General features: G+C 50.0%; 4 protein-coding genes across 4 annotated transcripts; all 4 read left to right on the forward strand.

Annotated features, from left to right (window-relative positions):
• Positions 1 to 901: 901 nt before the first annotated feature.
• BKA67DRAFT_36816 (uncharacterized protein) lies at positions 902 to 7,397 on the forward strand. The gene is made up of 3 exons (XM_046096468.1): positions 902 to 5,847; positions 5,902 to 7,005; positions 7,060 to 7,397. The coding sequence occupies exons 1-3, from the start codon at positions 1,066 to 1,068 to the stop codon at positions 7,174 to 7,176; spliced, it is 6,003 nt and encodes a 2,000-aa protein (XP_045964155.1). The 5' UTR covers positions 902 to 1,065; the 3' UTR covers positions 7,177 to 7,397.
• A 5,347-nt stretch (positions 7,398 to 12,744) lies between these two features.
• On the forward strand, positions 12,745 to 14,315 carry BKA67DRAFT_653227 (velvet factor-domain-containing protein; the record flags this gene model as incomplete). The annotated part of the gene is made up of 5 exons (XM_046106327.1): positions 12,745 to 13,109; positions 13,166 to 13,300; positions 13,352 to 13,623; positions 13,681 to 13,981; positions 14,036 to 14,315. 5 exons carry the CDS (start codon positions 12,745 to 12,747, stop codon positions 14,313 to 14,315), a joined length of 1,353 nt encoding a protein of 450 aa, XP_045964156.1.
• A 540-nt stretch (positions 14,316 to 14,855) lies between these two features.
• On the forward strand, positions 14,856 to 15,682 carry BKA67DRAFT_530146 (uncharacterized protein; the record flags this gene model as incomplete). Its single annotated transcript, XM_046099193.1, has 4 exons — positions 14,856 to 15,114; positions 15,182 to 15,189; positions 15,282 to 15,368; positions 15,425 to 15,682. The coding sequence occupies 4 exons, from the start codon at positions 14,856 to 14,858 to the stop codon at positions 15,680 to 15,682; spliced, it is 612 nt and encodes a 203-aa protein (XP_045964157.1).
• A 403-nt stretch (positions 15,683 to 16,085) lies between these two features.
• On the forward strand, positions 16,086 to 16,581 carry BKA67DRAFT_653228 (uncharacterized protein; the record flags this gene model as incomplete). Its single annotated transcript, XM_046106328.1, has 2 exons — positions 16,086 to 16,285; positions 16,389 to 16,581. 2 exons carry the CDS (start codon positions 16,086 to 16,088, stop codon positions 16,579 to 16,581), a joined length of 393 nt encoding a protein of 130 aa, XP_045964158.1.
• Between the last annotated feature and the right edge of the window lie 172 nt (positions 16,582 to 16,753).

Here is a 16,753-nt window from a genome sequence, read left to right on the forward strand (position 1 = left end):
CGAGAAACAACTCTCATGCCGACCGACTCGTGAAGTCTCGTGAATTAGCATTGAAGGATCCTGCCACCTGTCTAACATGCCAGCAAACCAATGCCGTCGGACAGCCAGGGACCTGGCGATTCTCCGCCTCCCCCCTACAGATCCGTTTTGTAATCGACAGACCGACGACTTGTGACGACTCGATTCGCTTAATCAAGCTTCTTATTTTGCATTATCTACACATACAGTATATTCGATAGCGCACTGTCAGGGTTGAACAAGAAATTTCCGGGCGATGACATCCAAACATTTTGGCTAGGGGTCTAGGAAAACCCTTCCATTCGATCTGGATTGGGGCATGTCTTGCTGTCCGATGTCTCCACTCCCCAGGGCCACGCCCATTCAAGCCCAGCCAGTCATGGTGCCTTGTGTTGATCTTGCTCACCCACTGGGAGACCCGTCTCTATGTTTCTGCTAGCCCGCTGACTCCTCCCTCCCCATACAACCTGCGGCTTGCTGCTGTATGTAGCTAACTACTGTAAGTACACCGTAGGTTGGTGTGTAACGACTGCGCTGTATTGTCGGTACCATGTCAAGCGCAAGGCCTGCCCCGGGCTAGGTTAGTTCATCTCCTGGACCAGAACCAGAACCAGGGCCTGCAACGCAGCACATCAGAAAGGCCACCTGAAGGCAGTCCAAGCTGTCTATGTTTGTATTGGCGAATTGCATGCATGTCTGATCTGTTCGTATCTATCTAGTGTGCATTCCAATCCGTCCAGCATTCGCCTTGAGTTGAGGGCGATGAATGCCTGAACGGGCCACACTCAAGCTCTCTCTCTCTCTCTCTCTCTCTCCCCCTCTCCCGTACTCCGTACTCTGGTGCAGTAAGTACCTACATTAGAGTAGAGTATCAAACCATCTGCGGCCTATCCAAGCCAAGCCAGAGGCTCGACGCAACCCACGCCAAACCAAACCAAACGGCCGGAGAGGCGTTCTACGTCCTATCTCAACCACCCCTGCAAAGCGATTTTTCAATTGAGGCCTGAATGTCAAGGGTGATGTCCAGGCCACCCGACTGTTCCCAGCATGGAGGCCGGCAATCGTGACCAAGGGGATCGACTTGTCGGGCTTGCTCATCATTTCGACCCCCAGTCGCAACTTCACTTCGACAACGTCGACAGCCTACTGCTAGACAGTAAGCCCCAATACTCCACCTTTGATCCCTCTGCTGCTATTCCAGAACCTTTGCCATACCGAGATAGCAACGACATCGACGCCGTGGAGGCAGTGCAGTTGCACTCGCAGCATCAGCACCAGCACCAGCATCTTGAGGCCCATGCTTGTGCCCACGCCCATACCGACGTTCACGCCCTTGCTTCTCATGCCGCAAACAACCAACAGGCCGCAAACGCAAATGCGAGTCTGAATGGCATCGTCAACCCCGACGACTTTTACAGGACCTACCGTGCCAACGCCCCTACGCTGGATCCGCATTCAAGCACCGATCACGACGGATTGATGGCGTCGACATCCGCGCTCCCATCCGCGCCGAGGCAGAACCAGAAGCCCTCGCTACGGTCCAACAGCAATGGCACGACCCCAAAACACCCAGCCGTTCCTGCAACTGCAAAGGCTGCACTTCGCCCTTCGACACGGTCAGTCTCTGCGCCCTTGAGTGAGGGCGGCGATATTACCGCCAAGCCGAGAGCTGCAGCTTACGGCAGTAGACAATTAAGCGTCAAGGATCTGAAGAACCGGTTCGACCAGAATATCGTGGCGCAGGCACCCAACAGTAGTAATCCCGTGGCTGCACGTAGGACGACGGCCCCTCGCACAACTGCTCGTGACCCAGCATTGTCATCGTCACCATCATCGCCAGCGAACTATCGTGGAGTCGGAAGTGCGAACGGTTCGGCACCGTATCCGACAACAAGGTCACAATCGACAACAGGAAGCACATCTGCCACACGGCCGTCACAGAGGGCCAAGTTCAGTGCCGAAGACCATGTATCGAATAATTCCCAGTCGTTCGCGAGTCGCATAGCAAAGCCTCGGACTGGAAACGGTCTCTCTTCGAAATCCATGAGCAACCTATCACCATCGTCTCCAACCAGTGCCTCCTCGATACCACCTGTACCTCATTTGGACAAGAGCCACACGGCTGGTTCAGGCAGGGCTCTTCTGTTTGGTGAAATTTTGCCCGACCAAAGCGAAAGAGAAATAGTCGGTTATGGCATCGAGCGAGTACGGACTAGACGAACTTCAGAATCCAATCTCCACAGCACCTCAGTACTTCATCAAAGGAGTCTGTCGCATACTGACGTCGAGCCAGCCTCGCCAACCGACTGGTACCGCAAAACGGGGCCTCGACGTGATGGGAGCCGATCACCACCCAAGATATACAAGACTCACAACAGATCGCAAAGCGACTTGGCAGGAGCGAAGCCTATTCCAACACAACTGAGAACGCCGGCTCCTCTCCGCAAGCAAGCGACACCTACGCCAGATCTAACGCCATTTTCTGGAACATCTAAATTACCTGTGTCAATACGTAAAAAGAGCCCACCTGCAGATAGTCCCCCTTATTCGCGATCCAACACCCCATCCGCTACCAAACGTCCACCCAGCAGATCACAGACCAAAATATCCAAGCCATCCCCTATAAGTACGTCTTCCACTCGAGCAAAAACTCCAACCAGTGGCGTAGCCGGAAAACGACCGCCGGGTACCATTACTCCCAACGGCAATGCGCGATTGAATGCGTACATATCCGCACCGCCTCCGAAATTGTCACCAACTCTGCGAAGCTCCCGACCCCGTCAGCCTGTGTCGTCCGCGAGTACCACCAGCTCGAGGATGCGTGCAGCCGAGAGAGGAAGGTCTCCCGCCAAAGGCGATGCGAGGACGTCGAACAAGAACGAACCTGGTCGGAGACGGAAACCGTCTATGGGCCCAATCGATTTTGTCTCACGTCGGGAGCAGATCAAGCTCTCCTATACTAAGAGTATTAAAGAGTCCGAGGCCAAAGCAGCCGCCAAACGACAACTAGCAATCGAAAACGAAAGGCGGAGAAGGGAAGAGGAAGATTCCGCAGCCGCTGCAGAGGCTACCCGCCTTGAGGAATTGAGGCAGCATGAGGAACAAGCCAGGCAGCTGCTTGACGATCGTGAAGAAGTTACCGAAATGCGACCTCATCTACACCATGCGGAGAACTCTGTGCTCGATGTTGGCCGGCTCGAGCGAAGTCCGGAGCAACCAATCTTGACCCTGACGACTGAAGACTCCGGGGCGCCCACAATCCCAGAAAGGATCGCACCAGAGGCTCCCTTTGAGACCGTACAAATAAGCTTGGACTCACCCACCCTCGGCATGCCTGGCAGTTTTCCTGCTCTAGGTTCTCCAGATATCCATGAAGAAGCACCACCATCGGCTGCATCCGATACCACCGAGTTCGATGCCGAGCCACAGACCGAGCCACCAGTCCATCAAGCACATGGACCTGCAGCTCTGGATTATGACGGTACGACTGAAGGGGCAGCTTTAGTGCATGATGGATCCGAATACAAGTCACCCTTTAACGAGTCTCCACAAGATGAAACTGCGTCTATCAAGATATCCATGGACCCGGTGTCGGCAGAAACACAAGCATCAGGCCAACGGCACGAAGCCAGGACGGCAATGGACGCCTCGCAACGACATGGAAAGGACGAAGAATACGTGCAGCAGCCGTACGTAGCGCCTACGTACGAAACGACAGTGACGATCATTAGCCGAGACCCTAAGCTCTTCCCGACTTCCCTGGAAAGTGGCAAGACCTCGACTTGTGAAGCACAAGCCATCGGAGCTGAACACGAAGATGCTGAGAATCTCCAGACGCAAGGGGAAAGTTCGGCACAGCCCCAAGACACCCAGTCAAGCGATGAGTGCAGCGACAAAGAGACACCTTTGCAGCGACTGGAGGACTTTTATATCGGCCCTAACCTGGCCGAGCCTGCAGCACGCTTACGTGACTCTGGTGCGTCGAGATCAACCCGTCATACCAGAACATGGTCAATGGAGCAGAATGAAAAGGCCCATTCAGAAGCCCCCCGGTTTTCGACGGAGACAAGAACTTTAGAGACAAGGCCGAGCCTGACTGTTCCTCGCGCTTCAGTTTCCGCGAATCGTACAAGCCAAAATACTGTTTGGACGGATTATTCGGTTGAAAGCAGAGATGACTACCCGGATTACTCGGTGAAAGTGCATAGGCGTGGTGATTCAACATACCGTGACAGCGATTCCGTCTCAGATGCCGGCTCTCGATTCAAGCGAGGCTCTGGCGTATATAACTCCAGTCCCGAAACCTCGCCACATGACAGCTATCGCAAACCTCATATAGCGCACACGAGCCATACTCAGACGTCGGTGCATCAGCTGCCTGAACTCGACACTGGCGGTGGGTTCAGTATTGATTATATCACTCGCAAGAATAGCGCGGCTTTCATTGTTCCTCTTCTGCCAGATCATTCACCTCCGCCACCACCAGGGGATCCAACTTTTCCGGATTTAAGCTCTGCACCACCAAGCGAATACTTTGATGATACTCGCCCCAACAGCTATTTGCATGGAGCGCAGGATGCTTACAGTTCGTACTCCGTATCACGGCCGCAAAGCGAGAGTTTTGACTTGCCTGGTTCCACTCCGCAATCTATAGGTCATGGTTCACTCGAGATCTCTGAAGGCCCACCATCCACCAGAACTCGCATGGATAGCCAAACTACTCTTGCAGATAGTATCGACCAACAAGAGAACTCTAGCGGTCTTCCAGCCAAAGAGAGGAAGCGGCTGTTCACTCGCCTCGAGACGATCAAGGAACTGGTTGACACGGAGGCCTATTTCGTTCGTGATATGAGTATTGTTGAGGAAATTTACAAGGGAACAGCGGAGGCTTGCCCGAAACTTGACGACAAGATCATCAAATTGATCTTCAGGAATACTGATCAGATCATTGCTTTCCATACAACCTTCTTGGCTGAACTGAAGGACGGTGTCTCGAGTATTTACGTGCCACGTGTTTCGCGATCCCTTGTCCCAAAAGACACCTCCAGTGTATCGGACGGCGCTGCCGTGTCAACGACTGCTTTGGGTCAGTTGGACGATGGGAAGGATCGCGAGACCTCTCTTGGGCCCATTTTCAAGCGCAACATCGAGAAGATGAAAGGTGTCCATGAAACCTTTTTGAAGAATAGTGATCATGCCGCCAAACAGCTCATTCAGATACAGGAGGATCCTACCGTGAAGGTCTGGTTGAACGAGTGCAATGAAGTTGCCAGAGATCTCACAAAAGCCTGGAATCTGGACTCTCTGTTGATTAAGCCAATGCAGAGGATCACCAAGTATCCCAACTTGTTGATCCAATTGCTCCATGAAACACCTCCGGATCATCCTGATCGTCATACCCTCGAGGCTGCGAAAGTTGCTCTTGAGGATGCGATTGAGGAAATCAACAAAACCAAGAAGAATTTCGAGCTCGTAGGCCAAATAGTTGGCCGAAAGCGTAAGGATTCGAATGTTGGTGGGTTCGCAAGAGCCTTTGGAAAACGCGTCGACAAACTCCAAGCTACCAGCAACAAAGCAGTGGATGATGTCGATTACATGAAATTGCATGAAAAATTCGGGGACGACTATCTTAGGTTGCAGGTCGTTCTTAGAGACGTAGAGTTTTACACCAGGCAAGTGAGCGCTTACGTTCACGAGTTTTTGCAATACCTTTCCTCAATGGAACTGGTTATGCGACTTCAACCTTCACCACACCCCGAATTGGAGAGCAAATGGGTGCGCTTCAATGTGTCTATGAGGGATATTGAGAAAGTTGCCCTTGAGCAACATGTAAGTGCTATGCCAATGGACTTGGCATGTATGATGATACTGATATCTATATAGCTCTCACAGGTTCGAAAGCAGGTGATTGAGCCTTTCGAGCAAGTCATCAAAGCGTACAACAATCCGTCCCTTGCTATGAAGAAGAGGGCCAAACGCCGGGCCGATTACGAGAAATCCGAACAGCTAAAAAAGAGTGGCAAGAAACTTGACAAGCAACTTACCGAATGTGTAGAACAATACGAGGCGCTCAATGATGCACTTAAGAAGGAACTTCCCAAGCTTTCCGCATTAACGGAGAAAGTTGGCAATATCTGCCTCGGAAATCTGGTCAATATTCAAACTCAATGGTACTCAATCTGGAAAGAAAAGGTCAAAGTCGTACTTGACAACCCTCAAATTCCAGAGCTCTCAGATGTCGTCTCTACCTTCCGGAGAGACTTCAAGTTCCAGGAGGAGCAAACGAGCTCTATGACGATCCTGAATCCCACTTCTACGCCTCGACCATCTCAATCCAGCATCGATGAGGGACCGTCAAAACTCCGACCGCGTCCGTCGCAGCTTTCTAGTATTCGTGGACGAGGTTTGTCCGTTAACAGTGACGTTGCGCCTAGTCTACCTACGCCCGACTTTATCAAGCGTCACAGTGGACAATTTACCGTGTCGCCCTCAGTCGCATCAGTCCCAAGTCCGCATCACTTCTATTACCGCGACTACTATGCTGGCGTCGGTACCAACACTCCTGGTGGATCTGCGACGCCCAACTCCACAGATCCATCTGCTGGAGTCCGCCCTCCAGCTCTTGGCTCAATGCGGCCAGGTACAGGTCAAAGTCACGACTCCGGTGGTGCGCCTCGGCAGAGCACCGAGTCGAGTGCCCAGACGAAGCGATACTCTAATTCTATGTACCAATCTGGCTATCAATCGCCGCCAGAGCCGACTTCTAGCCAACGATATTCCGGGTTATTCAATTCTGCCATGCCACTGTCAGATGCACCAGAACGAAGTACACGGCAGTCGCAAGCTTCATCACGCGCGTCTTCACGCGACAGGCAACCTATCAACGGCTACAACGTGCTTTGGCTTGCTGCCTCACTTTTCGAATTTAACATCGAGACCACCAAAATGGAGGCTGGGTATCCTTATTTAACGTACCAAGCTGGTGAGGTAGGTGCTCAAGTCCAGATGTATCCTTTGAACCTGTTCCTGACATGATTATAGATCTTCGACGTTATTGGAGAGAAGGGTGAACTATGGCTCGCAAAGAACCAAGATGATCCAAACAACTTGGTGGGCTGGTTATGGTCCAAACATTTTGCGAAACTGGCAGATGACTGAAAATATTCCTCACGAACCCATCACACGAAATTTCCAGTTCTCATCAATACTCAAAAACCCGAAACCACTTATATCACAATCTAGATGTCCAAATTCCTGACAGATCATCATTGACGATGTCTGTGTATAAATGATATCATGCAAAAGACGCAGCACGCGCTTATTTACTTTGTTGATTTCACCACCATCAGGCGAGGCGTGAGGCGCACGGTGCGGCGTTGATTTTTTTTTTTTTTTTTTTTTTTTCTATCGTACCAAGGGGGCAGGCACACGTACGAAACGAATGTTTTGACGGGATCACGAACTAGCAAGCGCGCCAGATACGAATGGAAAGTACAGGACAAAAGACGGGGATCTCAGCAATGGAACAAAAGACATTTGGGGAGGCTTCACATTGATTCTTGGTTCTTTTCGACATCCCTCAATGTTTGCTATGATAGTATTCAAGGGATCATTACATTTTTTGTTGTTGTTTGTTTCTGGCATGATACCTATCCGCGTCGAGAGATACCATACTGGACAGACGACTTATTATTTATCAGTATTGTTTTCTTTCTACCACCTCCCCCCCCCCCCCCCCCCTCCCCCTCTTTTTTTTGCCTGGTATTATTCTTTTTTGTTGAAGCTACAGCCCAAGGCTCAGAGGTTATTCTGAGACGAAGGGATGAACATGGTCCTGGGTGATGATTGGTATTTGATGGTACCATGTATGACGGTTTCTGTCATGGCAGAGATTTCTTCTTTTAAAGGACCAGTCAGAAGTCTGTTGGAATCTTCGTTACAAGACGCTTTATAATAAGAATCTTTAATACTACAAACGCAGAATTTGAATCCGTATGTGCCACAACTTGTTCTAAATAGTTCAAAAATATCCAATATCCTCACCCTACTGTTTGCTTCATCACCATGTCCATATCGAAGCCGAAACTGTCTACTCGCACAGCCAAGCATGACTTGAATACATATTGGTCATTCGGTATCCTACTTTAGCTTTGAACAACCAGTTTGAGGAAGAAAATTACATGCATTGGCATGATACACAACGCATGCTAAAGCCCTAGCGCCTTCAACCACACCGTCGGTCAACGCAAGTGACGCGTTGTTTGCTGTTTAATTATCACCTATAGGTATGCACGTCGACTGGCGCGTGTTTGTCCTCATGCTGAGGTTTGCAGTTTGAGGTCTGACACGACTGCCTTCACTAAGGTGACATCCTTATCGCTAATTTCGATTTCAACGATGGAGTGTAACGGTGTTTTCATGCCACACACCTTTCGCAATGCCGGTAAATCGTTAATTAAGTGGTTGCACCCGTAGGGCTAAGCGATGGCAGGAAGTCGGTCACGATCTCTTCTGTACAAACCGAACATTGCAACTTCAATACAGCTAATATCGATAACCCAGACTGTCTCATTCATATTGAATTTTGCTTTCTAGAGCTTGTTTTTGCAACAAAAGTGATACCACTGGCGTGGATATTGGGCCCAGCAAACCACCCCCTCCCTCCGGGAAGTCTCTTCAGGTCAATGGCCTTGGAAAGGCAAGGCTCTTGGCAATGTTTATGTCAATACTAGAGCTAGAGCAACTCTTGCCAACCCACTGCACCTGACTGATCTATTCACGCCTGTTGCACAGCATTGTATCGTCCCGTTAAGGTGTTGACTGTGAAACGTTGTCTCGGAGACGGCAACGCCGTTCGCTGTTGAAAAGCTGGGGCTTCTGAGTCATAATAAAGTCTAACATGGTGTATATCCGGTAGTTTGGTGGCCGACGCAGTTACTCTACTGCTGTGCCGTGTTGGGCTGGGCCTCGGGTTGTCTCCGCTATCACCATCGTTGAACCTGGCTGGTGACGCGATAAGAATTGCGAGATTATATGGTTGGAACCCGTGATACATAAATCGTGGTACTACACAAACCCCAAGGTTCGCACAATCCACGTCTTGCTTTTGACTTCAAGTAGTGGCGTTCGCGTGAACACATGTGAGCTACCGTGGGAAGAAAAGAAAAAGGAGTATCTCGTAATCTGGTCGCATTAACTCAACCTATTTGTAAATTTGACTGACGACCATACAAGACACAATGACTGATCAAATCGTCGACTTGGAGGAGGACATTCTCGTTCGTGAGGTGAGATTGGGGAAGAGGTACATGCTATCTGAGGCCGCTCTGCATCCGTCGGCGGTAAGCAGACTGACAGATCGAGACATATTTTGAAGTCTTGCTCAAGATGGACCCCTTCATCTTGAAGGAAAAGCTCGCCGAGTAGAGCGTTCTAACCGAGATAACGCCACATCTCGTTGAGATACTTACCGGGGTCATTCACGAAGTGAGCCTCACTCTTGTGTGGTTCTCGGACCGCGCATCGGCGAGGGTGAACCAGGGGACGCTAAATGAGCTGAAGTAAGCGAGGTACGGTTTGACGGGATTTGCAATGTTGACGTACGATCGGACAGGCCAAAGGCTGTGTCTGTGCGTGATATGTGACTTAACAAATCGAAGTATTCACATGGTGACGATAGTTTAGGGAGGGTGCATACTCTCCGTGGTTCCAAGACTCTTTGTATTCGGCAACGGGTCCGGGAACTGATCGGCGAAGATATCCTGGTAATGCTTGCAAATACAATCAAGGATATTGCCGATTTGCAACAGTTAAGGATGCAAGATTATCAAAAAGATACCTGGAACAACACTGATGCAAAGAAAAATGTATAATTCGTTAACAACTGAATCTATGCAAAAAGTATGTTTAATTGTTTTTTATAAGGGAGGGGGATCTCAGGGTTTCACGAGGTCTAAAGGCAGGTATCGTGTTCATACTATGTAGGCTGCCTCGCTGGGGGGAAAGTAACGACGTTACAGCAATGGGGGGGTTGGAGCCCACACCACTTGGGGAACGCTCCGACAACAAGAGAGCATTTCCTTACTTCGTAGTTTCTATATGCAAGCTCGGGAGTCGGAGCGATATGTTGTATGTTTACGATATGATGAGCCCTTTCAATCGTCGATCAAACCTCGAGTGGACAAGAACAAGCATACTTCATATATGCATATGCTATCAGCACTGTAGTTGTTGACGTGTACAGAACCCGGTCATACACGAATCCTGCCGTCCCTCATGTTAGGTTGGTCTCCTCATCACTGCACATCGAAAATATGACTGGGCTCTAATGTCTCGACGCTCGAACAATGTCCAAAGAGCAGAAGGAACAAATCGCCGATCATGCCATAAACTTTGGTATGAGCTGTTTTATAGCATAGTATAGCATGGTTGACTGAACACAGATCGATTAGCATTGTGTACGATGGTTAGGACATTGGACATGCCAGTTTGAGTCTATATTTCTATGTGCAACCAATGGTAGCCAAAGTCATTGGAACAGACACCCGCGTAAAAGGTAATAAAGCTGTGTTGGAAACGTCGCTCAAATTAGCATATGATCGGGAATTTTCTTCTGCCTCGTCTTTCGATCATGTAGGTATCAGGCCTCAAGCTTGGTAATACGTTGGTTCTACTCAACTCAAATTCTAGATACATGTTGCTCATCTGCCTGCACCATTGGATGGTTGACGGACGTAAAAGGCGCGGGAAATGGCAAAGCCGCTGGTGTCGTACCTTGGGGAGATGAAGACGGAAAGATTGGCAGCAGGTGTGACAGTGATCATTTTCATCCGTTCGAACAAGCGTATGTCACCCCCTGGACCATGCAACGAGTGGCCAGGCCCACAGCATTGGGTCTTCGGTGCCAGCAGTTGTTTACAGTTTGGCAGCGGCCTGGAGCAACATCCGACAAATTATTATGCAGTGAGATATTCAAGGATTGAATCATCTCATCGGTGAGTCCTTCGAAGACAGGTGCATGTGATGAGTAATGGATGTGTAGAACTTCAACTTCTAGTACATAGCCTGCAAAACATGGTCAAAGATATGCCGACAATATACGGTCGTATGATTGGTGATAAGTCCCCGTAGTTAACGTTTATTCCAGCCACTAAGGCCTATGGTGGCCTGTAGCGGGATCTACTGTACAGTACTCCGTACAGGCACAGGCACAGGCACAGGCTCAAGGCCTACCTGTTGTACCTTCTTCTAGCATCAAACCGTCCATGCACCTCCTAAATTATGTGACCGCCGCTGCAGATTTGACAATTGGCGAGCTGCAATATGAAAGTAATGGCAGTCGATACGTGACAACGTCCCTGGCAGCTATCCTGTAGCACCAGATATCATAGCAGAGTCTTGGCAACTGGATGGAAACAAGACGTTTCATAAGTCCTTTGGCTGGGCTCAAGTTAGCACCTAGACTAGTGTGTGCGTTACGCAATTAGCAAACTGCTTTATGTATAATACTTGGCTGGTTAGCAGCACGAACGCATGAAGCATGACTTTTCTCTTGCTGCAAGGTACCCTGCAATCATGTCAACGGACCGGGCAAGCTCAAGTAGGGCACAGCTACCAGTCTGGATGTAGCTATGCCGTCTTAGGTTTCCATACGACTGGGGACCTCATCATGCTATCTGTCGGGCAGACGCGATGCAAGTCTTGCTTCGCCAGTAGTCACACTTAAAGCACAGACAAGATATGCCCACAGGCCTATGGATGGGTGAGCATATAAAGACCAAGACAAAACATCGGATATACCTCCCACATTCGAGAGTCGATTTTGTCCCGGGCCAGGCTGTGAGAAAGATATTCCCGAGTTGCAGGTGCAGGTGATATCTCGTGAAAATCCCCCACAGGCGAGCCGACCTCCAGTCATCCAATTCCTCCATCCTCCATGCCCCCCTCCACACTGAACCAGACCAAACCAGACCAGACCCGCACAAGGGACCCTGGCAGACCTGGTAGGCTGGCAACTGGGACCTCAACATCGAAGCGGCTAGGACAAGTGGTTCCCGTCAAACCGCCTCCAGTACATAGTGCTAGAGGAATAAAGTAACGCCTCCCCCAAACTCGACTTCTGTCTTACCTTCCTGCATCATAATCGGAGAGACACCACGCGCGCCGTTGCATGTGCTGCCGATAGGAATCGTTTGGATTCATCTGACCACCGGCTTCCACATCACCCAACGTTCAAGCTGCGAAGACTTTGCAAGTGCTGAACCGCACTTTCACAGTTCGTGGACCGGAGCCAGGCATTTCGAGCTGCGCTGTCCCCCAGACATTTTACCTTCGGGCTACATGCAGAGGTCGCGACCTTAATTCTTTGCCTGACGGCGCGCATACATATAATCAAGTTCGTAACCCAGAACACGCTGAACTCTTTTCACGACGCGGTGTCATTGTTAATGGGTGGGCGACATCCAAAGGTTGTTATTACCCATTGTCGACACTTTATTTTTATTTTTATCTTTACAGCTATATAAGCATTGAATAGGGAAGTGTTCTGGAGAAACGTTTGCGTGCATTTGCGTGCGTTGGCTACAATACTACCTTACTAGGGTCTTTCGTTCCTTTCTCAGCAGGAAGAGAAGGATTGCGATCCGAGGAGGTCACGGCCAAGCCGCTACCAGAAAGTTACCAACTGCGGTAGCATCTTGACAGCACAGGGAAGGAAATACTTGCGCAATGAATCAATATCCTACATCAGGTGTGCATCAGCCACATTCTCAACAACATCCACTACCACCAGAAGCTGGAGGACTTTCAACAGCTCATTATCGTGGTGTTCCACCTCCTCAGGAACAATCAACACACCATCTACCCACAGCGCTGTCACACCAAACTTACTACCCAAACATTCGCACGCCTGCCATGCCGCCTCACGGTACGGCTGGTTCACTCCCCGCCATGAGGGACCACGCCCCTGATCTAGGTCAGAGAGAGACCGGAAACGGCGCTCCCACTCTGAAGAGCGACCCAGACAGTGATCGTCCGCCCCAGCACCCCTCCCCGCCCTCTATCTCAAGATCAGATGAGACTAGAACGTATAAGTCAGTTGTTTCCCATCCACGACCTTGCCCAGGTCATACTAAACATCCCTGCGCAGATTAGTGTGCGAGCAACAACCACAGCGTGCAAGAATGTGCGGTTTTGGCGATAAGGACAGAAGGCCTATCACGCCGCCGCCCTGCATTCGACTTGTCGTCATGAATATCAAAACGGGCCAGGAAGTGGGAATGAAGTACATCTTTTCCCCGACACATTTAACATGTCATCTACTGACTCCACTTAGTGAGATTGAGCACCAGATGTATATACTTCATGTGGATCTGTGGAATGCCGAGGGCACCAAGGAGGTCAACCTTGTCAAGCATTCCCAAAACTCTCCTTCCATCTCGTCAACCACGTGCGCTTCTTTTAGAGAAATTGAGAATGGCGTTGGCCAATTCCCTCAGCAATTTCCAGTCCACATGCCACCTACTCAACAGGCAGGTCCATATGCTGGCCATCCCCCACCGCATGGTATATCCTATCAGCCGCAGGTGGCCGGCTACGCTCAGCCAGGTATGTATCACAAGTGGCTTGTCTGTCGAGACAGGGGTGCTGACACAGAACCACTAGGACAGTATGGTGGCTACAATAACCAGCCAGCCGATTACAACAACTACGACTTTCGGCCTCAGGTACCGAACAACATGCCACACCTACCAACGCAACACAATTATGCCGGCCGATACCCACAAGATATGACCAACCAACGTAATAACTCCTTGGCCGCTTCTCAGCAACCCAATGGGATGTACACTCGTAATCTTATTGGGAGTTTAGTTTCTAGTGCAGCCCGACTTGAAGACCCAGACAATAAGATAGGGATTTGGTTTGTGTTGCAGGATCTCAGCGTAAGGACCGAAGGATGGTTTCGGTAAGTGATGCTCTTCCGGCCTTCCACCTCGCCTAGTAACTAAACAATGCTCAGATTACGCTTCTCGTTTGTACCTGTTGGCCTCCCAAACACCAACGGTGATCCGCAAACTAGTGATCCTCAGCAACCCAACAGAGGGCCCGTACCAGTCCTCGCGCTCTGTTTTAGCGACCCTTTCCAAGTGTACTCGGCCAAGAAATTTCCTGGCGTATGTGAAAGCACCCCGCTGAGCAAATGCTTTGCGCATCAAGGCATCAAAATTCCCATTAGGAAGGAAGGACAAGATGGTAAAGGCAAGAGCAAAGATGATGACGATTTCGACAATGATCAGTAATGCACATTGCTGGTCCCCACGCATTGGTAGAGTTTTGGCATGTTGCGGAGTACTGGCGCAGTATTAGCGATCATTAGGGCACGCAAAGATGACTGGTGCATATATTATAGACGGAGATGTTGCAGCAGTCGTATTATTGCCCTGCCTCGCAAGCACGAGATGGTTTACTTCAATCTATTCAAAAAAAAAAAATTTGCTCAGTAATACGTTGGCGTTCACTCGGGACCGTTATGCCTGCCGATGCAAATGCATGACCCAGTGAACAAAACAAGGTGCATGATATTACGAAATGATTTAAGGATTTTTACACCATTGCGATTCTTGGGGGCTCACTTGTGATGCTCTATGCGGATAATGAACGGTAGATTCTCATGCAAGCAAATCTGTTCATGACGGCCCGCCAACCTTTGCCTGCATGGTCACTTGGATATTGGTGAAATTTCGCATGGCTCAGTCTCGAGGAAACATTGAGGCGCGGGCCCAAATTGCACCAAATATAAATGCAGGTATTCAATGGCTTTGGGTGGGTGGCGCCGAGACATGTATGGCTTTTTGCCAAGGATGTCGACTCAGGGAATGTCAGTACTTTTAGCGAAGACTGGGACTGTGTCTGGCAAGGTGAGGCAGGATCATATCATCGGCAAATCCGCGTCACGGCATTGGCCACCTATGCAGCAGCCTTACATATTCGGGGCGGTCGGTGCTGCAGATCAAATCGCCCGGTTCGGTATAGCAGAGAAGCAATTCTCTATGTACTGGCGTGGCCATGTGCCAAACACTCCTCCTATTCCGGCCACCAGTATGTTGTGATGCTCTATTACTGTGCCGGATAACAACAATCTCAAACAAATGATTTGTACATCAAGTCATGCTGGTAAGCGGATAAGCTTCTGACATCTCTATCGCCACGTCTGATAAGGGCCGAGGAGATCGCGCGCTCTTCTGATAAGTGAAATGACATTTCAGGCACGATCTGTAGGCTTGGCATTTCGAGATGACACCATCGAGTCAGTCTTAGTCGCAAAATACCTGGTGACCAGCGGCTCAAGTGACGTTAGCCCAGCAGCGTTTTCATGACTAACAATAACACGGCAAATTTTCCGACTCAGGTCAGCAAACGAGAGGGGCTCTTCAGAACACATGGACGCCACAAGCGAGACAACAAGGTCTCTGCTGGGTGTGTCGTGCAAGGTAGACGTTCTGGTTTGCGCCCAGAACAGGAGCTTCGGTGGAGCATCGCGGATCTCCCTATGCCCCAAAAGTTTGATGCATGCAAGAAATTTTCTGCTGGTCAATCGCCCAGCAAGAATAAGCCAGGTCGTAGCTCCGTACCTGGGCGTCAAATTCTGATTCGGCGCGTGATTTGAGTCGCCTGGGCTGGCGGGCTTGGTGTCGCTAATCAAATTGCACAACGAGGTTGGCGTGCTTGAGCTTCCTACTTCCAAGGTACCGTAAGTCGCAATAATCATACCGAAGGTAGGAGGAGCCTGATTATTTATTAATCCTGTAGCTCTCTCCTTCTCTTGTCTAGTACAACATCTCCTGATCATTGAACTTTCTTCCATCAACACAAGACGAGTTGTATCCTGCACCAACTTGACTTTGACTGTGTGATTCCCGTCAATCACACCAATACGAAGTCGTGAAGCCTGAAACCGACACATTAAAAATAAAATAAAAAACCTGTTGCACGTGTTGGTCTTTCCTAGGGACCAAGCAGCGCAGGTCACCCAATCTACCATCATTCAGCAAAAAACTTTCCACCTCACCATGACTGGACATTTGCAATCTACCGGCCGTGGAGGCGCTGGCAATATCGGCGATATCACCAAGTCACCCAAAATTCAGCCCAAGGATCTGGAGACACCCACCCTGAAGACGTCAGTTGTTACAACCGGTCGTGGTGGTTCGGGCAACATGGCGCACAACAAGGATCCGGCCGAGACGCGCGCACTACAAGACGTTGCACCGTAAGTATAGCAAACAAGCCATCTAGAGCGAGATTATTCCATCTCGCTTCCGCTCCTTATAGCCAACCTCTAGGACCAGGACCTCGGCTAACATTGAAAACAGTGTCACACGGCGACCCAGTGAAGGCGCTACGCACGTTGGCCGCGGAGGAGCTGCCAACTATGTAAAGCTGAGCGCTGAAGAAAGGGAGAGGGCCAAGAAAAGCGAGAGCGCATTTGAGGACGATGCTGCTCCTGCCCCTAAGAAGGAAGCCAAAGGACTCAAGGACTGGCTCCGCCTGGGCAAGAAGGCATAGGATGCTCTCTTTGTGCGCAAGATGCCTCCTCCAAAGACACCTGCGAAGGCGCCCGACAGCGTGTCCACACTCGCGGGACTTTCGAGAGTAACAACCCATGATTAAAGTGCTTCTTCTGCGTTCGCGTTTTATTTCTTTTGGTTTTGTGAGGGAAGGTCTCATCCTTTTTGGC

This window comes from Truncatella angustata, assembly GCF_020726525.1.
Source record: "Truncatella angustata strain MPI-SDFR-AT-0073 chromosome Unknown BKA67scaffold_1, whole genome shotgun sequence".
NCBI lineage: Eukaryota > Fungi > Ascomycota > Sordariomycetes > Amphisphaeriales > Sporocadaceae > Truncatella > Truncatella angustata.